This window comes from Centroberyx gerrardi, chromosome 7, assembly GCF_048128805.1.
Source record: "Centroberyx gerrardi isolate f3 chromosome 7, fCenGer3.hap1.cur.20231027, whole genome shotgun sequence".
Taxonomy (NCBI): Eukaryota; Metazoa; Chordata; class Actinopteri; order Beryciformes; family Berycidae; genus Centroberyx; species Centroberyx gerrardi.
In genome coordinates this window covers 21,550,534-21,575,119 of record NC_136003.1, presented here as the reverse complement: position 1 = coordinate 21,575,119, position 24,586 = coordinate 21,550,534, and the positions used below count along the sequence as shown (strand labels likewise).

The window sequence follows — 24,586 nt, the reverse complement described above, 5'->3', positions numbered from 1 at the left end:
AGATAGGGCTTTCAAAATCTGAGGGGAAGCCTCGCGCCACTGCTCCCGACGCTGCAAGAGATACCGACAGTTATTTACCCCACTGTGTGTGCTCGTGTTTGCAGATGACGCTACCCATGCCTGTGTGCTATGTATTTGTGTGCAGATAGCAGTGTTTTGCTGTACACCGTGGTGTGTGACAACAATCAGTTTTGTTCCTTATTGCATTTGAGTGAGCCATGGCGTGTTTCATAGGGGCTGAGTGCTGAGTCTGACGCGGCGTGTTGTGGTCCCATCCAGAAGGACCTGTTGACCCGTCTTAACTCTGTACCGACACTTGCAGGTAATTATCCGGTGCAGATTGGAAACAGACAGGCACCTGTTTAAATGTTGCTAAGCTTTTAGCCGGCACAGTGGAGGAGGCACCGTGCACCAGGCATCAGTTAAGTACCTATAATGTTTGTAGCTGCACTTCATTCTAGACCGATTTCACCTATGATGATATGTTTTACAGATGGCTTCATTCAACATCTATAAGCCATTCGATGTAAATATGGACATGATAATGTTTCCAGCTGAAATAGTCAAATGTTACCAATTCCAACGCATTTGAAGGCATTTTTGTGGTTCAGAGTGGAGAATCCATATGACTAAGCCTAGGTGAGGTCAGCTATATTATACTGGTGACTGAGGAATACAGGGCCACTTTCTCAGGCCTGGCAGATGATTATCCTTCCCTTCATGTCAGGGTGAGTGAGAGAGCTGTTCATGGCCACAGACTCCTTATTTATCTTATCTAGCTGCTCCCTCCAGTAGAGTCCCAATCAATAGCCAGGGACTTGGAGCGAGAGAGGGAGATGGAGGACAAGTCATCTGGAGAGAGGGAGAGGGAGAGAGCGCAAGGACAGAGCAGAGCGTGGGGATTTATTTGTGTTGCCTGTCGGTTTGTGGCCACACACAGGGAGACAGATGGTTATGGGAAGCTTCAGGAATCTCCTCTGTGATTATGGAGCACGTCAATTGATTTTGTAATGATTTTCATCTTTGTAAGATATTGACCGGCCATATATTAGTAGGAGTAATCTCAGTTTACGATGGCACTTACAGCTGATTGGAATTGGAAAACAAAGCAAAGAAAGGTTTGCAGTTATTGGGAATTTTATTTCTTATTCTGTGTTACAAGACGATACTCCTTGTGACGTTATACGCGTAGTAATTGCAGGCCTGCAGCATGCTGTGCCTGGTACTCCATGTAGTGCAGCACTGATTGCGGATCATGTCTGTGAAAGGGGGAAGAGTTGCTTTTGACCTCTGCTGGTCCAGAGGGAAATATTGATTGTCATCTGCTGTCCTGACAGCCGGGGACCTGGGAACGCTTGAAGCAACACTACATGACCAAACACCCAGGAATCTAGCCACTGGCTAGCCCGTTGCCATGGAGATCTGTTGTTGTCATGCCGACAAGCTAGCCAGAATGTAATGTAAAAAAAAAAAATAAAAAAAATAAGAGGGAAGAGAGGAGAGGCTCAAATGACAGAGATGCTCACAACTTTTCTGTTCACTCAGTGGAGTGGTGGGGTTTCGGTTCCTTTGAAAATCAGTCACCTCTCTTCTCGTGCCTGAACCAGCGTTCGGTCGAGACGGAGGGGCCGGGAGAAGCGTTAGCATTAGCAGATATTGGGTTGGCTCAGGATGAAAGGCAGAGGGAGATCGAGAAAGCGAGTGGGAAAGTCTGCGGAGTCAGAGGTTGACACTTCATAAGGGAAAGTAAGAGAAAGAGATTTGGCATGAAACTGGAGGTAGAAGAGAGGGATTTCATGCATTGGTTCCACAGAGCTTTTCCTGCTCACTACTAGCAGTCTGAAGAACCCTACATGGGCACTTCAAAATACTCATGATTTATGCCCGTCAGTGCTTTCCATATGTGCCTGGAATATCTGATCAACTCCACTGATGTAGCTCTGCGCCTGCTGGGGGAGGGAGGGAGGGATGGAGAGATGGAGGGAGGGAGGGAGGGAAAGAGGATGGGGGTGGGACTGAGAGAGAATGATAAAAAGAGAGACACACCGAGTGAAAATAGAGAAGCAATGGATAGAATGAAAGTAAGAATGAGCAAAAGAGAAACAGAGAGGGAAGGAGGGGCAGAGTGACAGAGGCTGACAATGAAAGAGAGAGAGAGGCAAAGGAGAGGGTGACAAACAGAGAGAGAGAGAGAGATGGAGAATGAAGGACAGAGGAAGAGAGAGAGTGAGCAGCGTCGGGGCCTGTGGAAGCCACTGACCACTCTAATTATCCTCTATTTTCTTCAAACATGGCTGAGGCTTTGTGAGTCGCTCCCCTGGGACCAAACCCGCTCCTCATTTTCTCTGAGATTCAATTCCACTCCATCCTCCTCTGTCTTTTACATATAAAACACTTTCTTCAATTATTCCTCCGACGTTCATATCTGTATTATTTGACGGCTTGGCCTATTCAGAGTGACTGGCTCGCCCAGCTCTAGTGTGACTAGAATCAATCCCAGGCTCATTCCAAGATAGGCAGGCAGAGTGAATGACTGTGTGTGTGTGTGTGTGTGTGTGTGTGTGTACCCTGTGTGCATGTGTGTACGTCTTTTTGTCGTGTATGATTGGAGACAAGACAGAGAGAGTGGAGAAAAACACAGACCGGCCGAGGGAGGGTGATATAATTCGAAAGGAGAGTGCAAATGTGTTAAATGAGTGTGTGCCTCTGTGTGCATGCATGAGTTAGGCCAAGGAAGCTTGTGTGCTGGAGTGTGTTGTGTGTAATGAAGGTGTTTCCAGCTTATCCTTGCCTTGTTCCCTCCCTTGGGTATAGGACAGCATGGTTTATTTGAGATCAAATGAGGCTATAATTACATGGTGGATGCCTTTCCTTCTCGATCGATTACAAACAAAAGGAGCATTCCATCAGAGGCTGTTAAGAGGAGGTGCTGCTGCATGCATTGTCCTCTGTAGCTCACTGCTCACTGGTCCTTGCTTTGAAAAAAAATTGGAGTTTGCTTTAAGTACAGTAGGTGACACATTTTAAAACAAGATATTCCACAACCAACTGGATGTTTTTCATTAAAGTGATAATTTATTATGGTTTAAAATAAAGGCACTGTGGTCTTCAGGAGTCAAATTCATCCAGGGCAACTGGAAGCAGTGTTGCCAATTCTCTTTCAAGGAAAGCAGCTATCGGCTGCTCAAAAAGTCTATAGAAGTCACCAGATGATGTCATAAATGAATTTGCATATGAATATATTTCCTACAGCCCCTCGCTCTGGGGTGGGGGGGGCGGGGCTATGCTGTGTGTAATAACTGCTGTCATCATCAGACCTCATTGGATTAGACAAGCAAGTAGTGCAAATCAGCATCAGCTGTACTAATGTGCTGCCAAATACCTTAGGAGTAAACATGTTAACATTTTTTCCAATTGTCAGCAAAATCGCTAGATTAGGTTTAGGGTTAGGTTTAGGATTGGGAAAAGCTATTCCATGGCTCTCCGCCACCTCTGATTGATACAGGGCAGGAGTTGAGAGCCACCGACAAGGCATGGACGCATGTCATCAGACGCAGCCGTCCACGCAAAGCCCCATGTGGCAGCAAAGAGGGGTTAGGGTTAGGGTTAGGTTGTTAAGGGGTTTAGTTTTAGGTGTAGGGTTAGGGTTAGGGTTAGGTTAGGTTTTGGACTTAGGGCTAGTCACCGTTTGGAAATAAAAACAGCGGCGAGGTCTGAAAAGTCTCTGAAACTAACATCAAATATCAAGTTGGCATCAGAGAGTAGAAGAAAGACTTAATTTTTCTATACCTGGATGCTATAAAACTTCATCATGGTATGGTAAAAGTAATTTTGTACAAATCTAATTTGTTCTTTATTTAGCAGGATATAATTAATAAAATGAAGTAAAAGTTGTATTATTGTGAAAATTTAACTCAAACAATAAATCTTCGCACCTTAGCTGCAATCTCCCATAATCCTCTTTGCAGGCAAATGAGTTTTGGTGAAGTCAAATGACAGGAGAACCTATTTCTGTTTTCTAATAGTTTATATGGACTGCTGCTATAGTTATGTATATAGCGATACAGTTAAATCTTTTTATGATCATATTAAGACAACACATAGGCCCTAATGTAAATTATAATAAAGCACATTGTTATATAAGCAGTGTTTCTATGTATGTATGTAATCTGCTACAGTATAAACTGTAATGGTTCAGTTGCTAACATTAACTAGCAAGCCAAGTAGCCTAATATTACTGTATTCTCCATAGAGAAGATGAAGGCAGCTGATCAACTAGGGAGCCAGAGAGCTGAAATCACATTCAAACAAGTGTGCTAGCGCTTTCTAGGTGCTCGGGTGGAGGGGTGGAGGGGTGGGGGCGGCATGATCAGACTGAGTGAAACTGCGTTGACTTTAAAAACTCCACTTGTTAACACCAAAGTGCTGCGGTAGCACAGTGTTGGTGTAATTAATTCATGCATTGACTTACAGTTACAAAACCATGAGCTACTTCCTGGTATGTGGATATTCTGCACACCAGCCTCCAGTGGGTTGATGCTTGTTTGACTTCCACCTGTGTAGAAGCGCTCGCTCTATTTCCCTTAATCCAGGGCTCTGATGGCCGAGATAGACAAAAAAGTGGCAGGGCATATCACATGCACTTTCACTTGATTTTTGATGGGATAGCATTAAATATAAAATGAAGGTAAGAGTATTTTTTGTTGTTCTCTGCCATGGTTAAAAATAAATTGTTGCTGTTGCTGCAGCGGTTTATCTATTGAGATACCACAAATGGGGGAAATTTACACTGTGGATCTTAAGCTGAAATCTGATTGGTTACTGCGCCACGTTTTTCTCCCGACTCGCGGTTCAAGTTCAACTTTTCCCACCACACCGCCCGCTTGCTGCGCTGTCAGCTACCCCATCATGCTCTGCACAAGCAGTTAGCAGCTTCTCAATGAAAATGAATGGAGGCGGTGTGGCATCTAGAAAAAATGCTTGCAGTGTGGCTTGTCTGTTAGGGTTCTGTGCATACCATAATTCCCCTGAGCAGTGACCAGCGCAAAAAGTGTTATACATGAATGCACAAACGAACTAACACACAGAGCTCTTATAGAGGTGCTCCTTCCGAGCGCCTAATAAGTTGGTGATTAGGTCTATCATCACCACAAATGTGCTGTAAAACTTTACAGAATCTGTACCTGTTTAAACAGTCAGTTTGTTTGCTGTCCAATAGTACAAAATGACTATAATATATCTGTGGAGGGTTGAGAGTTTTTGAGAGTTGTTGATGAGTAGGAATGACTCAACAATTATTTCAAATCTCAGGTGCTGAGATTTCTGGCTTCAAAACTCAGACCTTTCTGTTTTGGAACAAAAACTCCACTGTGGTCCTAAGACACTCCTAATCTCCTCTTCTACTCTCCATGAATTCCTTTTTCCACACATTGTCAACCGCTCAGCACTGAAGGACAAGTAAGCAAGACATTTCAGCTATGAAGGCTAAAAAGCCTTGTTCTCAAGCCAAAAAAGCAAATGATAAAGTATTATTATTATTACCTCTTCACTAGACATTTCTGTTGGAGCCCTGCTCTGTAGCTACTTTACTCATCTATAATGTGAAAATGTGACCATTTATTGTTTGTGTCATGCACAGGCTACTGTAGCTCAAGGGGACAGGATGGGGGTGGGGGCTGTAGCAGAGACTTATGTAGGAGGACACAAGTTCTGCCTGTGTTGCAGTTCCTACTGGTCACTCATAGAGGTCATAGATTACTGAATACCCCTTTAACAAGAATCTGACTACATCAACTGTTGTCCTTTGACATTAGCTGTTCCTGGAATCCATCACTACATTGGCTTGCAGACTATTTATGCAATTTCAAACAGGAAAAAAACTATTTTTTGAAGTGCAACATGAAACAACACAAATCTACAGAAACACACACACACACACACACACACACACACACATACGCACACAAACATATCTGGGTCACCTTGCGTCAGAAGTATAACTTTTCTTTTCACGTTGTCAAAATGAAAGGCAGGCAGCCAATAAAGGTGTCAGACGTTCCTTAAACACGAGAGGATGTGAGCGCTTAAACAGCGGATATCGCTTTAGCTGTGGGCGCTGAGCTAGCCTTCGCCTTTTGTACCTTTTGCACTGTGAGCTTCATTCAGAATTTACATCTGGCAGGTCTTTCCATATTCAGCGAGGGTCCTGCCCTAGTGGGAGTGCTGCGAGCGCACAGGTGACACTCTGCTCATGCCGCCAGGGGGAACGGCAAGATTGGCCCTCGCTTCAGAGTGGGCACAGGGGAACCAGATGAAGGGGATATGATCTGTGTGTGTGTGTGTGTGTGCGTACATGGTTGTGGGCGCAACTGCATGGGCTTGTGTGTGTGTGATCCCCATGCCTGTGTGCGTATGTGCAAGTATGTGTGTGTGTGTGTGTGCGTGTGTACACATAGGGGCAGGGCTGCCGTTCCAGTCTGCTGGCTGACAGACAGTCTCTTGGTTAATGAGCAGCTGTCGGCCATCACTATTCATGAGCCCTGTCACTCACCTCCTTTCTCAAAGCACCAGCACCTGAAACCCTGAAACCCCTAGTCTCTCATTAGCTCTACAGCAGCATAGGCACACATATCAACACACACACACTCACACTCTCTCTCTCTCTCTCACACACACACACACACACACACACACAAACGCACGTAGCCGCACGGACATATACATTTACGACGTGAACATGAAGCTACACACGTGTGCATGCGCAGATGTTTAAAACACACGCAGAGCCTCGGTGGAGCCTGCATCTTCAATAGAATTCAAATTGAAGCCTAGCGGTTTTAACAGAGACATAAAACACTAGGTTCTGGTTTATTCAGCCAGCAAAGCGGTAGATCAGTGCATCCCAGCACTTTCATCTGATGGATAAACAGTCATGCATATGGGACTTGACTAGAAATGGTCGTGTGATGTGTCCTAGAGGAAATGGGTAGAGAACTGGGGTTTTAACTAAAGACCTCTGTTTGTGCTGCACAGCATGGAAGATAGTCAAAGAAAAAGAAACACACCAGCATCAAAACTCTTCTCAGTGATGGAGGCTTTATACTAATATAGGCCTGTTTTTTCTGCCATGTTATTGGTCCATCCTAGAGGAATGGATCAGAGCTTATTAGTACGAGCATGATAGTTTTAAGTGATCTTCTTGGTCCTGTCATTACACTGCATAATACACCATTGATACACCATCTCCTATAGTGATTAGGGATGATAATCTTTTTGAGAAGGCCTTGGCAGATAGCTAGCATGGACATACTCTTCAAACCCGTGGTGTCTCGTTGATTGAGGAATTATCCTGGGAGACACTGCTTCCATCAAGAAAGGAATTCATCGCAGAATGAAAGTGACCTCTCGTAATGGCTATGGAAACATAGTAGTGGTGATAGATTAATGTGATAGATTATTAGTGATGGAGCCTGCCTAACTCTCTCAGAGTTTGCCAGGAAGCTCACCCTCCACCAAGAGACAGAGCCACCAGAACATTTTACTGCAGTGGGAATTTAAGGTTGGTGTTTTCTGCTGTTTGATTTAGTTTGACTATACCCTGTGTGTGTGTGTGTGTGTGTGTGTGTGTGTGTGTGTGTGTGTGTGTGTGCGTGTGTGTGTGTGTGTGTGTGTCTGCGAAAGAGAGAGAGAGAGAGAGAGAGAGAGAGAGAGAGGGCATGGGTGTTTCAGGCTGCTATGTCTAATCATATACAGTACAAAATAAAGAGAAAACTAGTGAGAGAGAGAGAGACAGAGAGAGAGAAAGATGTTTCAAACTGCTCTGTCCAATAACAGTATAAAATAAAGAGAACTAGTGAGAGAGAGAGAGAGAGAGAGAGAGAGAGAGAGAGAGAGAGAGAGAGAGAGAGTCAGAGAGAAAGACAGACAGAAAAAACGAGTGGCTGCAGGAATAATTCCCGATTGCAGATTCAGAATATTGCTTCATGTCTCAGGTTGGCACTGAATTATTGAAGAGCAGCAGAGTCAGACCCAATTGTACCCATTACTGTGAAACATATGAAAGCATAATTCAAACGGTGTGAGTTGCGCTGACAAGACAGTGGAGAGAAAAGCATGCACTTCATCCCATACCAGTGAGGTTATTGATTACTACGCCTTATCCATTTTGTTGGTATAAGTACAGAGATTACGCTACATTGGCAATTTTGTTCAAGTGACAGAAAACATATTCCTATCTGAGACTGCCGTTATACGAGCTTCAGCACCTTCACATCTCAAACACGATATTTTGTCTGTATCTCTCTTCAGACTAAATGAGGCTCTCAAGCACCGATTCTTTCCTGCTCTGTCACACAAAGAGCTCTGCCTCCGCTGCAGTTCAGCTCTGTGTTGCAAGATTTATGAAAAGTGTCCAGGTGCCCATGAAATGCTGCCACGTCTGATTCCCTGTGATAGAATAACAACCCTGTCGGCGCTGGTACAGGAACTGATACAGGACGGGGTGCATTGATCATCCAGAGAGGGGGCGGAGGAGGGGGGTGGGGGTGTGTGGAAGGGGTGACAGAGGGAGACTTTCTTTGTATTCAGGACCACAGAGGAGAGCAGCCAGACTCATATAGAGGTGAATGGAAACGATTAGTTTCCCTGACTTTTCAACTGAGATCTGAGCCAGTGTACTACCATAGCTGAATCACTCAGTCTCTGTCTCTCTCTCTCTCTCTTTCTCTCTCACCCCCCTCCCTGCCTCCTCTGATTTATGGGAAAAATCATCTCTATTGAGCGATGGGGTCATGTAGTTCTCTCTTTCTCTCTTGCTCTCTCTCTCTTGTCTCTCTCTCCCTCTCTGTCTCTCTCTCTCACACACAAATTTACAGAATCACACACACAGACACAAACACCCCACACACAGAGATCCCCTGCGACTATTCCTCCTGATTTGTTTGAGCTCCTGATCGGGGGTCGGTTTGTTCATTAGCGCTGTCTGCCTTGGATTTATGAACAGCTGTGTGCATGTTAAAATTGGCCTGAGTGATTCATACAACACAAGCCAATGTAATGAATGACACACACTCTCTCTGTCTCTCTCTCTCTCTCTCTCTCTCTCTCTCTCTCTCTCATTCTGTCTCTCTCTCTGTCTCTCACCCTTTTTAGTTAATAAGACACTGCTGATTACCTCAGCTCTCTAAGGGAGCTGGGAGACGACTGAGTCCTCCTTTTACCGAGGACTAAATTAAGTGAGGATGACACGCCAGTGGCAGTGGCAGTGGCGGACACTGAGAGTTGCAGCAGACGGCAGATTAGAAGAAGGGTGTGTGGGTGTATGTGTGTGTGTGTGTGTGTGTGTGTGGGAGGGGTGTGTGTGTGTGTCTCAAGCTGTGCGTTTGAATCTGGGCTCTGTCTGCCAGATAATCATCTGACACCCTCTCAGACACACAGGGCCTTGGGCTCTTTGTCCACTCGCCCAGGGAATTCTATTGCTCTGCCTCGCCTTCAACTCATTTTTTCGAACTGCTTTACTAATGTTAGCTTTGTCGATAACCGCTTTTGATGGAAAAGGCATCTGCGAAAATGCGTCCCCCACCCCCTTCCTGAGATAAAGGAGCTGTGGATGGGACCTGGCAGGAGAGGCGCTCACATGCACACTAATAAGTGTGCATCGGCTCAGCCACAACTGCTCATGCATTCACATACACACACACACAAGTACACGCCCACACATAAAGGAGCGCGCATATGCACACGCACTAGACATGAAGTTATTCCCTGCCACTTCTACAGTACAAGACGCTAAACCGCACTCAAGCACACACACTCACACACACACACTCACACACACACTGGTGTGGAAAATAATGTTTGCTGTTATCCGCTGTGACACAACATCCAGATCTGGTAGGACGGGGAGAGACCAAGGGAGTGTCCCTGTTCACCCGGAAATGTAGATATTCCCGTCGACTCTCTCTCATTAATCTGAACGTCTGTTTAATTTGTTCATTTCTCACTGTGACTTGGTGACACGTTCAGCTTAGTTAGAATCAATGTCACCTCGTAGAGGGGAAAGCTGGGGGCAGGGAAAACTAGAAAGAGAGAGAGAGAGAGCAGAGGGAGAGAGACAGACAGTCCGACAAACGAGAGAGGAACATCTCTAACATTTTCAGCTCCAGAGTAATGAGACAGAGATGTGAGAAGAGACAGAGAGAGAGCAAGAGAGAGAGAGATAAGAGAGAACAGAGAGAGAGCGAGGGAGTGAGAGAGACGATCTCGTTACCACTATGCAGCGACTAAGGATCTCACTGCCTATGGGGCACACTAAAGTACTCCTGGGCCTAAGAGAGGAGAAACTCGCTCATCAAGGCAGACCCACAACTCTGCTCACATCTGTGATGCCACAGCAATGTGCAGCAGCGCAGCACAGAACACAGCATCAGCCTAACAGTAAACCCAAAGATCACAGCAACAGAGATCTGTAGATCTGTACGGTAGAGGTGGGCACAGATATTCTACATCAGAAGGTACAGATAACTTTCGCAGATCAGAGTGGGTCAGATACAGTATGTCACCCTATAGATGCAGCAAGGGAGATACAAGATACAGCAGATACTACAAAGATAGTACAACAATCCTATCCCAGCTCGCATTAAAGACAATACAGAGTATTACAGCAATGATGTCTTGCAGAGAACCTGCTCTCAATGAAGATAATACAGAACACAGCAATGTTTTGAGTTCAGTTGAAAAATTCAAAATTCAAATAGGCTTTGCTAGTATAAAATGCAAAAGTCACAACAATACACACAAACAATTCTGACAATGGTTCGTTTTAAAACTGAATAACAGCAATAATGGTATAGTAAAAGTTTAAATAATAAAGTAGTCTATCAGTAAGTAAGTGTAACTAAGCAATCATTCACTCAATGTATCAGCCTAATTTCTATTGCAAAAATAGAATCGTGGTGATAATGCTTTATAGTGAAACATGTCTTCTAATAATCGTCATTTCTTCTCATTCATGCATTCTCAACATTCACATATATGACAAGGACATTACCAAAAGAGCATGAAATAATAAGGGGAAGAAGTGGGGGTCAAACCTGCAAATGCTGAAAACACACTGAAAAATCTATTCCCTGATTATTTGTCATATAGTCAGCAGGTATACAGATTACAGGTTCTATGAGACTAAGTCTAATCAGATCTCAGCCTTTTTTTAGGCTGAAATTGCTGCTCTGACATCAGATCGGCTGGGACCTTGATAAAAAAATTCAGAACAACTCATATGGTTTAGGTTTATGGGTGCCCAAAGAGGCAAAATATTTTTTTATAATATCATCATAATAATATAATATAAGGGTATCATATCTCACTGGAGAGTGAAAGAGTGAGAGAGTGAGAGAGAGTTAAGGAACCCCTGAATTAAACAATCATAAAACAATTTATTAAATAATTTTTAGGATTTTGTTTTTTTATTGATAATGTGTTTCCATTTTTCAGTATTGTTGAATATTTATGTTTATATTTGTGAACATGAAATACTAATTTTCTCAAGTGCAATTCCAAGGGAGCAGACTGTATTTTGGCATGGATTTTCTCTTTTTTTTCTTGTTTTTCAGATAATCTGGCTTTGTTTGCTGTCTGTTTAGGGTCCAAAACATTCTTAGACTCTGGGGATTTGTTACTCGTCTCCAAAGTGATTAATATTTTTCTTGTTGTTTGGTTATAATTTGGTTTGGCCAGATTAACTGGTGGCTGTCCTGAGGCTTTGTGGGCTTCACTGAGTTGAGCCCTAGAATTAGTTGGCTAACTCTTCTCATTGCTCGACTCAAGGCATTTTATTTCTGTGCAGTGAGAGCTCTGTGCATTGATAGTTTTCAAATGATTTCCATGTTTGATGATTCATTCATGAGCGTTTATTCTTGGATATTGGTCTAATTCTATCATAAAGATATTCAGCTCTCAACAGAGAGACTAATTGTACATAGTACTACAGTGATGCTATGTTGTGTAGATTCAGACCTAAACGGAGAAAATACAGAATACAGGACCTTGGAGATGCAAAGTCACAATAGTAGCGATGGGTACTAGAGGGCAGAATGTGAGGAAGAGAAAAGGGCACACTACTGTGGGAATACTCTATTGACGGTCATGATGCTCTTTTGCTTGATCATTATTCTGAGGCAGTGGCAACGGATGACCTTTCCTGGTCAAGAGCTTACTGTGGTTAAAATTCAATTGAGTGGAAGAGAGCAGAAAGGAGAAAAAAATACACGGTAACCTTTATTCTGCCATTGACGCTAACCTTGAACAATAGGCCCCAAAGGGGATGAGCGCCTTGTACTTTGATGTGTGAGAGAGAATAGGCCTTTGTGCGTGCATGTGTGAGTGTGTGTGCGCACGCGCGTGTGCATTGAATAGGACAAAAAGCAATTATTGTGTGTGTGTTTGTGTTAGCAAAAGAGATAGAGAGATAGGTAGGGAGAGAGAGAGAGAAAGAGAGTGCATGAGAGAGAGAGAGAGAGAGAAAGAGACAGAGAGAGAGAGAGAGAGAGAGAGAGAGAGAGAGTTTATGTGAAGGGGACAGATAGAATTGCTTGTTTTAGACACAAAGCCAGAGATTGGCTGAGAACAAGATAGTCATAAGACATTGCAATGGAGGGTGTGTATACCATTTCTCTCTGTCTCTCTCTTTCTGTCTGACTTTCTCTGTCTTTCCATCTCTCTCTCTCTCTCTCTCTCTCTCTCACACACACACACACACACACACACACACACACACACACACACATACAGACAAATACACACATCCACACAGCTCTTGCTATCTCCAGTGAACAGACCAAATCTCCACGGCTGTGTTCCTTATCCTCAGCCATTTCATTAGCGCCCGCCTCCCTCGCTCTCTCCATCCATCCCTCCATCCTTCCCTTTGCCTCTGTCTCCTCTCTACTTCCCTCTTGAGGAATGAAACATAAGCTAATTGAAATAAATGAACTGGGGAGCGAATCAGAGTTGATTACATCTGCTGTGTGGGGATGTTGATTGCAGGCTTGTTGAGTGAATGTTGCAAAACTGGTCGGTAATGAAGAGCCTTGTTTGTCTATTACACTCTGAGTGGACACTGCAGACGAGCCACGTGCGCATAGACTTTACTCTACCCCACCGGTAGATTCTGGGGAGAAAAAACAGCGCGCTTTCTTCTTTGTTTTATTCTCACGTCTCAATTTTCCACAAGTACATTTGTTTTTCATTCAGGCAACAGGTTATTACTCATACTCAAGTCCTTAGAATAACTGTACAGTATATAAAATTAGTACAACGAACACTATACACAGGAGGGGCCGGGCAGGATGGGGCTGGAGGAGAGGAGTTAATTACTGGAATGTTTAAATACTAAGAAGCAGCAGGAGTGAATTGCTAAATTACACACTCTGGATATAGTCTACTGTTTAGGTTGGAGAAGGTAGGCAGAGCGTTAAGGTGTTCCATTTGTTAAAGCTACGATCAGCCGCATTGCTCTAAAAATGAACTGTCCCTAAGCCTCCTTTCACTGGCCATGTGAAATTGGCACAATCAGCCGGAGAAGATGTGCAAAAAACACAGTAGACTAACTCCCCTGTCTATTAGGGCGTTTCTTACCCGGCAAGTACTGCTGTTGAAGGACCAATAACTCTCCCCCCTCCCTAGTCCTGTGATCCTGCCCACAGAGACACACAAACACGGTGACACCAAAATAACGGAATCATCTTTAGCACCACAGAAGAGCATAACATGTCAAAACGAACAGCAAAATATACGGTCCAGATTTCATCATATGAACAAAATAAAAAACAAAAAACATTGCTTCGACTGGGGCGGACTAGGGTACAAAATGCTTTCAAGAGATGCGTGAAATGTCTCTTGATACAAAGGAATACAGTGAAGACTAGAGAGCGCTGTGCTAAATCAGCATGTTCTTAATCTCATTCTCGCCCTGAAATATCCCCAACCTAGCCGTTGAGGTCTGTCATAGCAAGTATATACCACAGTAGAAGGGGTGTAAGGCTGACACATACAGTACTGCAGTCTGTGGAAACATGGAGGGCTCAAAATGCTTATTATCAAGCCGATGGAGGGAAGCAGTTCAATAAAGGAAACAACCTTATCCGTTCAAGTAAGTGTCGGGTTCAATAACTAGCGACGCCTATTGAATACTAATCAAGGTCATTCACTGAGCAAACTGCAGTTGAAGGGTAAAAGGGACAATTTATCATTCCTGCACACAGGGAAATTAATTATGGTGCCTGTGTGGAATTAATATGCTAGACTAGTTCACAACAGCTAAGCAACTGTCATTATTGTGAAATCGGAGCATGCAAATGATTATGACAGTGTCTCCGGCTTATTCTGTCCCAGTCATGGTAATCCGTTAGGTAGCAACTAATTTGCATCCAAGGCCTTTAAAGTCCCACTCAACTGACCCGTACCACAGAATGACAGACTATTCCTTTCCTCAATCGGAGGGATCCATCTGTCGTTTTAAAGTGGTCATTGTCAAGTGGTGCAGTCCTCGTAACTCTAGAGGGTCCAATTACAGCACACTCAAACAGTGAGAGAAAAAAAGAAAACAAAAACACTTAAAATTAAATATATCTAACTGAAACATTTCCCTTTGGTATATGTGCTTTGTTCCTGCTGTTGCTCGTCCTGTACTTGCCATTCTTCTTATCGTTGTAGAGCCAGGGAATCTAGCGTTGGCACTAGCTGTTGAAGAGTCTTAAAAAATATACCACAAACCCACCACATATATGAACATATATAATAAATATTGCTTTGGGTAGCGGTAAAGTCCAGTTTCTTTCATTGAAAACTTGCTGTGAAGGTCATTTTTTGTGTGGTCGGTAAGATGTTAACCGTTGAAGCATACTGGTCCAACTTGGAAGCCAAACTTTTGGTTGCTGTTGCCAAAGTCTGCAGGAGCCACATCTATGAGAGGGAGCAGCTCTGCTGAGGGGGAGTCAATCTCTAGAACAGTCCTTTCCTGACCTTTCCGGAACTGCAAGAGAAAAATTAAAACCATTGTTAGAATCTGCTCTGCCTCATCTAGATAACTAGCTCTGGCCTAAATCCCTGTGTGCACATGAGCCAATGATCTGATGGCTACCATCTGTAAAACCTTATTGAATCAAGCACCGGCTGACAGCAGCAACACAATTGATAAACACATTAGCTTCATTAAGACTAATTCCTATTTGGCCAGCTAGTCCCTCTCTCTGGCACGTCCTAGCACTGACCTGGCATCCATCATGCAGGGGGTGGATGAAGGGGCTCTTGGCTTGGGTCAGCTCCTCATCATTGCTGCCCCGGAAGCGCAGGGCATGCTGGTAGGAGCGGGAGGCGCTGTCAAACCAGCCTGCGGAGTTCTGGCAGGTGTAGGTGAAGCTCTGCTTGGCCGTGGCACTCAGTAGTTTCAGGAAGGTCAGCTGGACCACATGTACCGGGTTCCCATCCCTGTCACTATAGGTGAACTGGATGACACAGACATATGGGTATCAGGGTACAACATGGGCAGAGAGTCATTATTAATTCTGCAGTCACGTGTCACATCACACCAGAACAAAGATAATGCCAAACATCATGACCCCTAGACACAATCTTTGTCGAAGAGAAAAAGCTGCACAGTGGCAGAAAAACAGGTCTGAGCCTACAATCCGTGCATCAGATAAATAAGAGTTCCGATTCTATTTCCGTCGACCTTGTCTCTCAATTGCAAATCTCCCGGCTCATGTTCACGAATGAATTTAGGTAAGCGAGGGTTGAAAAGGTTAAGACAAGTTTCCTGTAGATTTGGAACAGCAGTTCCAACAGGGAAAGTAAAGCGAGAGAGAATAAGAAGGAAAGAAAAAATGTCCAAGCAAACTCACGGACCCGTTGTGAGAGAGTCAGTGAATTGCAATTGTGCTGGCAGCTCTGTGATTATCTGAGTGGGTTATGAGACCTCTGATCAGGTACACATGAAAGGCCAGTGCTCTGAGCCTGCTGCTCTGAATGCTAGTCAGTGAGACACAGCTGCCAATGGCTTTGTGTGAGTCATCCTGACTGCTGAAAGCAACTGCTGGCAATATCAAGCCAGCACTCTCTCATTGCACATGGTCTCATAGGTTAATGCTTAATTATACAGTGAGCAGAATTTCAAATACATACAAACATTCACATGCACGCATGTGCACATGGATGGACATACACACATGCATGCTCACACGCTGACAAGCACACTCACATGAGCACACTCCCGTCCGCGCTCTCAGCTCAATCATATGCATGAATATCATTCAAATGCTCTCAATTAGGATGAGTAATTTAGCTGAAAAAGACTGCCTGACATTTGGATGCTGCTGAGATTAATGGTAGGAGGTAAGGGTTGATTTTTTTTCTACCTGCTTGCCTTTCCTGTATTGGCTGTACCAGCTTCCTGGCTTCTCTTTGTTCCATGCTGCTAATTTCACCTAGACACACAGAAGGAGAGAGGGATGATGTTAAGTAGAATTTTAGGCTCAAGGGATATAGCCTGTGATTTGGGCTCTGCTGTAATATGACGAGGTCAGCTTTGTAAGGGCTGACAGCGGGAGATTGGAGACTTACCATCTCAATCCTCTTGTCAGGGTAGAGACAGGTCTCTCCGTCGGCCGTGAAGTTACAGTAGACCTTGATGGAGTCACGGTTACAGCCTTGGTTAGGATCTATCCAGTAGTCGCCTACAAAGAGAGAACACATCAATCAAGCACCAGAGGAAAGCATGATGGACACATCTAGGATAACATGATGACAACATGGGTGAAAAGATAAACTGTATTTTGACTTCATGAGTTTGTACATTGGAAAATTATTTCTTGGATAAGATCTGACTTTAAAAAGGGAGTAATACAGATCCATCATGAAGCAATCTCTTTGCTGACCGTCTTTGTAGTCAGGCTGGACCATCATGAGCTCCTTGCAGGTGCGGGCGGGGCTCTCAAAGGTACCCAGGGGCCTCCTCATCAGCTCCACCTCGGTTTTCATGGAAGTAAGGGAGGCAAAGACCTCCTCCATGCCCTCGGCGTCCTCCAGAGGCTGGTCTCCCTGGAGGAACTCCTCCATCTCTAGCTCCATGTCCTCCTCTCTGGGTGGGGCCGATCCTCCCGCCCGATCCGAGTGCCTTCTCCTCTTCCTCCTGCCCTCCCGGATAGGCAGCGGCTGGACCATCGTCGCAGGGGGGCCCTGGAGGTGGAGGTGGCAGGGACAGGTGAGCAGGATGTGAGATGGGAAGGAAGAGGATGAAACTGGCACAGAGAAGACCATGACGTGGATAATCGGGAGGTACTTACCGGGGATCCAGGGGGGCCAGCAGGGCCTGTATCTCCTTGGAGACCAGTGGCACCCTGGAGAATAGGAGAGGACAAAACTCTGTGTCAATCATCCTCTCACCTGGAGCCTCTCTCACACCAGTTGGCTAAATCCCTGCTTTATCCAGGCAGATATGGTTGCTGCTTTATAGGATTATCCAGCTATGTGCATCAGCACTCTGTGGTCAAAGCCCTGGCTCTCAAGACACACTATAGTGGTTTTTATAACATCACACACACCAGAACCAAATCCTATTAAAAGGGCCCACTGGAAAAATCACACACAAGGCAAGCGTGGCTGTACAGCAAGCTTTTACTCCCAAAGACATGCGGTAAACACAGTAGAGCATTATGATTATGAAGCATGGTACATTTAAGACAACACACACACACTCTCTCTCTTTTCGCCAGCATATGTTCCTCACAGCTGCTAGCGAGGCTGGAGCGTGTGTACAGGAATGGCAATGTAGAAATAAGAAAGATTACTGGACTCACCTCGTCTCCCTTCGATCCTTTCTCACCGACTGCGCCCTGAGAGAAGAGAGGAGGAGAGTGAGCGATAAAAAGCATAAAAGCTATAAAAACAAATCTAGATAAATGGTCAAATTTTACAGCGTAGAGTTGACATTACTGTGTGTTTACTACAGTAAATATTGCAAAAGGATAATCAGTTAATCATTGTAAAACCATGCTTCCACTTCGGTACAGGACAGGTTATGGCCAATATTATCACTTTCAGTAGTGGGTAGCAATGACTAGTAACCCTAAGATCTAAATCCTTTAAATATTCTTTTAAGTATTCATCAAATGTAATCGATCAATCAAATCAGTTTTTGTGTTTGGCTACTGTGGAAGAAAATTTAACATACATGTAACAGCTTAACTGGTCTCCATCGGGGAATGCACTGTTTCATGATGAATGGTTACCTCACTGTAACCTTTGGGCCATAACTTACTAGGCCAGAGGTCTCTTGTCACAAGTGGCTCCTGGATGTCCCAGACTATCTGTAGATTCTCTAAACTAAGACATAACATATGATGCTGTAACCCTTTTCTGTGACCTGTTCCCATGTCAGCACATTCTGTGCGTCCTTGGAAGATACATAAAGACCAGCTCAAATCTATTCTCCTTTGAAGAAGTGTATGTAGCCTATGTGCTGTGTACATCTCTTCCTCTCATGAGACCCCTTTTAATAAATATATACTCAAGTAAGACGAACCTCTGACTCCAGAACTTTTTCCTCAACAGCTACCATGTGTTTGGTAGTTCAAAAGTACCTTTGATCCCTCCAGAATGACATATTTTGCCTTCTGATTGTTGTCAAACTTTGATTGACACATTTGAAGGTTAGCAGTTCAACCGTTTGCCACATAAAAAAAAAAAAGTCCACAGCAAGTCTCAAAGCCTTCTTTCCTTTCTTGCCTCTATCTCTTGCCAAGATGCACTTAATATGTGTTTTGCTGCAGTATGTTGTATACCTGCAGGATCCTTGTCCTTCAGGAATGAATATAGTGTAGTTGAAAAGATTTACTTGTACTGCAGTAAGTAACATCTATCTTTAAGGATTAAGGTCCAACATCAGGTCCTACAAGCTTCATACGTTCAGGCCCTGTGAAGAATGTTTAGATCTATCATTTGCACTACACTATCATTTAAAAATTGGTTGCAGAATAAAACCATTATCTGGTTTAGATTGTTAGGGATTTTGATATACAGCTCCTAGATATGCTGGATTCCAGACCTAGATCCCCGAAAAGGCAATTAAACAGTTAACTCTCAAAGTGTATGGAGACGTCAGTTGAGTTGTGTTTTTTCATCCAAGCTGCACGAAATAGTCTATTCATCCATTTCTTATTCATTTGAGCATCGCTCAATGCTGGGGCCATTCAGCTTAAAAGCTTTATCATAACCTACCTATTAAGCCATGTTTTCATATTCAAATGAAACTTGGCTTCAATTTGCCTCTTATGTGATCTGCATAAGCAGCCTAGCTACTCATGGTAGGCCAATTAATTTCTTAGCGATCATGAAATGAACAAGCTAAAGTAAATGGGATAATAAAAGTAAAAGCATCAGTCATGAAAGCTGCAGCGTCACTTAGTGCCATTCATGAGTGTGATATTAGCTTTCGTTTCAGCGTTTGTTTCCTGAATTTAAAAGAAAGTCTTGCTTTTCTGTATCGGCGTATTTAGATGAGGCAAACGGTAGGTTGGCCTACGAAAACACCTTTCTCAGTCGGAGATATCGAAGGACCCGAACGCAATATGGTAACCAAATGAATGCTGTATGTATATGTAAGCAGAAAAGCATGGGAGTCACTTACGGACAGTCCAGGTGGTCCTGGTGGACCGGTGGGACCAGGAGAGCCAACCACACCCTACAGAATGAGGACAAGCACGCCTTGTTATTATACAAACAAACCACTCTCTGTCTGATGTGCATAACTGTATATCAGATGCATTATAATGATGCAGTCACATGTACCCCATCTCCTTTAGATCCTTGTGTGCCCTGGTTCCCTGGCAGGCCTCTGTCTCCCTTCTCTCCGTGTTCTCCCGGGGGGCCGATCAGGCCGATCAACCCACCATGACCCTGCGGAGAGAAACACGCTTCATCACCATCGTTTCCCACGCTGTGGACTATTACAGTTGGTACTCTCAGTATCCGTCAAGGGCTGAACCGATGTGACACTCACTTTTTCTCCCTTATTTCCATGGTCTCCTTTCAATCCTGGGAGTCCTGATGGTCCCTGTCAACAGTGTTACAGTAACTGCATTAGTGGGTCACATCAATGAGGCAGATGCTGTATGAAAAATATGGTTTCATAGGGTTGGGTTTGGGTCCTGAAATATAACATTGGAGCTAAAACACGCTTCCTCTCATTTGTTAGGCTTCATTATCAGTCAAACATAAAGGTCTTACTAGTGGTCCTGGGGGTCCGGTCTGTCCTGGTGGCCCATTTAACCCTTGCTCACCCTGGAGAATAAACAAAGCGAATGAATCTGAGATCTGCTCACAGTATGTTAGACTGAGTGAAAGGTGCAGAGCCACAAACACAACCTAATATTGTCAAAATGTTGAACCTTGTCTGGGGTTCCTTTAACACAGGTTCTAGACCAGGTTCTAGGTTCAGCTGTAGACCCATACCCAGCTTCAGACTATGCACAGATCCATGGTGAGAGAGTGTGTTGGAGTGTGTACTGACCGCTGGACCTGGGATGCCTCTGAGCCCTTCTGGACCAGGGTTCCCTGGGTGTCCTTGGGGTCCCACTGGGCCTGTCTTCCCCACCAGACCTTCTGTGCCTGTCCCCCCCTGCAGAACAGAGGGAGCGAGACAGACAGCAAGGTGTTAGGAACCAAATAGTACAGCTAGGTTTGGTTGAGAGGCTCCACAGACACTTGTAAGCTCAGTGCGATTCCTCATCTTTACCTTGGCTCCCTTCATTCCTTGCTTCCCTTCTTTTCCTGCGGCTCCTAGGTGACCCTGGGTGTAGGAAAGAGGTTTAGAGCTCATGGATAAGATGCTTTAAAATGAGCCTTATTAATCTGCATATGCATGCACACGCACGCACACAAATGCAAACACACATAGATAAGCATACTCACCCTCCGCCCTGGGGGGCCTGAAGGGCCTGGCTCTCCAGAGGCTCCTGGGGGTCCCTGCAGAGAACCGAACAAAGGGTTAAAGTTGAAAGAGAAACACATTCCCAGTCAGTGAGACACTGAGCACAAAGCCTAGCCATGATGATGAATAAGTAAAAGCTCTCACTATGTGACAGAGAACAAAGACTTCAGCTAAGCATACAAGAGATACTGCTGTTTTTACATATGAGCCGATGTAAAAAATTACTGCTCACTGCTTTGCCAGTTTCTCCGTTGTCTCCTTTAGCCCCTGGTCCACCATCCACTCCCTGGACAAAACATGGAATGTGGAAAAATAATTAACAGGAGGCATTGTACATGAACAAATCAAAATTGTACATGAACGATTATAAATAAAATTATATATCAGTTACTAGAAAACACAACTCACGTTGATGCCAGCTTCCCCAGTGGGTCCTGAATCTCCAGGGAATCCAATGGGGCCCTATAGGTAACAGGAGCTAGTTAGAGACCAGGTTCATGTGCAGCATCACATTGACACACCGACCGACCTGACAACCAGGCCAAGGACCTGGACCTGGAAGTGGCCCAGATAGAGGGAGACTCACAGGGTTGCCTTTGGGTCCGTCCTCCCCTGGTGTTCCTCTGGCTCCTGGAGGCCCAGCGGCACCCGGAGGGCCGGAGTCGCCCTTCTCCCCCAACTCGCCTTTACCACCCTGGGGCCACAGCAAAAGACAAGACCGCGGTTGGAAGGGGGAAGAGAGAAAACTGGGAAAGGGAGAAGTCGATCGAGACAGGAAAGAGAGAGAGAGAGAGGAAATGCGACTCACAGCGGCGCCGGTTTCTCCGACTTGCCCCGGGTCTCCAGCTTCTCCGTCCTCACCCTGCGAGAGAAGACACACCGGGTAAGACAGCAAAACACACACACACTCCCGACACACACCAGCATACTATTTCTAATGGCAAATGCTGACCTTCTCTCCAACAAGTCCGGGCTGACCGACTCCGCCAGTCATTCCAGGTGGGCCCTGTGGCACGAGGAGAGAGAGAGAACAGCTTGAACCGAAATATCATAAAACACAGGCAGGCTTGAAATATTCATTTGATTTTTTGAAAATCCAGTTCTCGGTGCAGTATTTATTTTTTTTTTTTGTTTGTCAGCAGTTCTGCTCACAGAGAGCTGAAACTGGAACAGAATTATCACAACACAAGGAGAAAATATTGAGTGTCAGGTTTGCTACGTGGATAGTATCGCACAGTGGGGGTGTATGCTATTTCGCCTCTCTTTCTCTCTTTCACTGTTTGTTTGTTTGTTTGTGCGTGTGTGTGTGTGTGTGTGCGTGTGTGCATGCATGCATGTCAGTATATTGTGCCGCGCATCTTGAGACAAACCCAGTAAAAGCATGTCTTCGGTAGAGTGCACAAATATGAGAGCCGAGTACAGCGGAGCACTATTACTGAACTCCCTGCTGTCAGCTGCTCTCCTCTCATGCCATCCCACCACACTTCTCGCTCTCCCTCTATTCCTGTATCAATCCATTTATGGATCCCACCATCTCTGCACCCCTGTGTCTCCACGCTTCCTCTGGCGGAGCACCGGTGTGTCTCACTGCTGAATAATTGACCGGTGTGAGAGGCTGCGGAGAGACGGCCATTACTAGAGGTAAATATAACCGCCTCTCCGGGATGATAGTCTAATACTCCTTAATGATTCATAGAGCGGTAAATATAACTCTCTCCCTGGGATTATATCCTAATACTATTTAATAATTCAAGTTTCAAAAGCAGCAGAGGGTCTGAAGCAGGAAGTTGGTTTGGTTTCAAACCAAGAGACTGTGCGTGTAGCGAAGAGGGGCTGGAAAATACAATGCATCAGTGGTGTGTAAAGACGAGCTGTGGTTCAGTTTCACACAATATTGTGTATTGCGTGGCAGTGTTCTTCAGTCCAAAATGAGGCAGGCATAGCAATGCAACTGCCATGATGCTGACACACTATGATATTTTCATTATAACATTGATATGAAAAGGCATGCTGCTGCTGTCATGTGAAAACATTGTAACTCCATTATTGGTGCTTCTGGGGGAGTGTAGGTCTACTCTAATTGACCATTTACATCATCTTCTCAAAATTCATCATAATTTCAAAATTCCATGGGTGTAAATCAGATTATCTTTCTTAATTCCTGACATTTTTTGGAGATACTGTACAAGGTTTTCTTCTGACAGAAGGGATATGGAAAATTAGTTCAGCCTCCGTGACACTTTTTTCTAAAGCAAAACTATAAAGAAAAAACTTAAAAATCTTCTGCATTACCGCAATACTACAGTACCAATAAACTTGGCACATTACAACCATAGCTGCCATTTTTGTGTTGTTGTTTTCTTTTCTTCCATAGGTGACTATAATCATTGTAGCCTATAGTTTGTAATGTGAGGAAATTAGAGTAGATGTGTGATCAGAGGGACTGAACCTGAGCACTCTGACTGAAGGCTGGTCCCCCTCCCCACCACACCCTCCTGCTGCCCAGTGTGTGGGTGTGTTATTACTATAAGGATGCCCATCTCTCATTCCAAATGCGTGATAAAGAAATAGTAAAATAAGCTATGGAGCCATGCTGCACTCTACCTCTCCACCGATGGGCCCCTGCGGGCCTCGTGGGCCGTGCTGCCCTGGAGGACCCTGTGGAGAGAGAAATGAAATGTTTTCATTAGGACCTCATAAACACGCACACACACACACACACACACACACACACACACACAAATACACACACAATGTGAGCTAAAGGTTGGCTGGTGCCTCGTAAATTAAATGTGAGTTATAAAGCAGTCCATGGTGGATAGCTCATGCAATGGCCCCAGTATCATTATCATAGTGAGATGATGAAGACGTCCAGACAGGTCATTACCCTCAATATGACACAGCCTCTGATTTCCTGTCGCTCCCCTCCTCCCCTCTCTCTCTCTCTCTCTCTCTCTCACTTATTCTCTCTCTAGCCTCAATAAGGAACCTCTAGCCTGTGAGTTGTAAGACCATATTCTCTCAGCCACAGTGAAAACGAGAACACTGAAGCGTGATTTGACTCTTCTGTGCACCTCGAGAGAACGCCGAGCAATTAATCCTAACTGTGCTCGACTCCAGTCTGAGCCGAGCAGATGTTGAGCTCGGAAACGCTCTGAAGTCTCGGAGAGAGCCTTGTGTTGTAAAGACACCGAGACAGAAAGACAGACAATCTGCCCAGAGAGAGAGAGAGAGAGAGAGAGAGAGAGAGAGAGAGAGAGAGAGAGACAGCAAGGAACTAGAGGAAACACATATCCTTCTGGCGGAGAGATACTCACGCATTAGAGGAGAGAATTCTGTGATCCGCAACACTCACACACTCGCACATGAATGAAGCTTCCCCACAGAGTTCTCAGCATCTCTCGCTCTCTCTCTTTCTCTCTCTCTCCTGCTCGCTCTCTCTCTCTCTCTTTTGTTTTGGTTCCGTTTTGATGCGTTCCCTCCCTAATCTGGCTGTGGAGAAGAGGGGCTACAGAGAATCTTGTTGAGCGTGTGTTCATGGTTGACAGCGTTGTGAGATGACTGTCACAAAGGAGGATGCTCATTAGACAGCCAAGGCTGGGGCTA

At 44.7% G+C, this 24,586-nt stretch overlaps 1 protein-coding gene across 3 annotated transcripts in view; it reads right to left on the bottom strand.

Annotated features, from left to right (window-relative positions):
- Positions 1–13,193: 13,193 nt before the first annotated feature.
- Positions 13,194–24,586, bottom strand: part of col5a3a (collagen, type V, alpha 3a) — a 47,829-nt gene continuing 36,436 nt past the window's right edge. For all 3 annotated transcript variants that reach the window (XM_071916851.2, XM_071916852.2, XM_071916853.2), the window contains 20 exons: positions 23,585–23,638; positions 21,933–21,986; positions 21,789–21,842; positions 21,567–21,674; positions 21,389–21,442; positions 21,213–21,266; positions 20,962–21,015; positions 20,786–20,839; positions 20,561–20,668; positions 20,278–20,331; positions 20,051–20,104; positions 19,840–19,947; positions 19,679–19,732; positions 17,850–17,885; positions 17,337–17,390; positions 16,929–17,229; positions 16,615–16,727; positions 16,410–16,478; positions 15,267–15,500; positions 13,194–15,028 (listed from right to left, as the gene is read on the bottom strand). In XM_071916851.2, the coding sequence (XP_071772952.1) occupies positions 14,882–15,028; positions 15,267–15,500; positions 16,410–16,478; positions 16,615–16,727; positions 16,929–17,229; positions 17,337–17,390; positions 17,850–17,885; positions 19,679–19,732; positions 19,840–19,947; positions 20,051–20,104; positions 20,278–20,331; positions 20,561–20,668; positions 20,786–20,839; positions 20,962–21,015; positions 21,213–21,266; positions 21,389–21,442; positions 21,567–21,674; positions 21,789–21,842; positions 21,933–21,986; positions 23,585–23,638 (1,818 nt within the window). In that variant the 3' untranslated portion in view covers positions 13,194–14,881. The remainder of the gene's footprint in view (positions 15,029–15,266; positions 15,501–16,409; positions 16,479–16,614; positions 16,728–16,928; positions 17,230–17,336; positions 17,391–17,849; positions 17,886–19,678; positions 19,733–19,839; positions 19,948–20,050; positions 20,105–20,277; positions 20,332–20,560; positions 20,669–20,785; positions 20,840–20,961; positions 21,016–21,212; positions 21,267–21,388; positions 21,443–21,566; positions 21,675–21,788; positions 21,843–21,932; positions 21,987–23,584; positions 23,639–24,586) is intronic.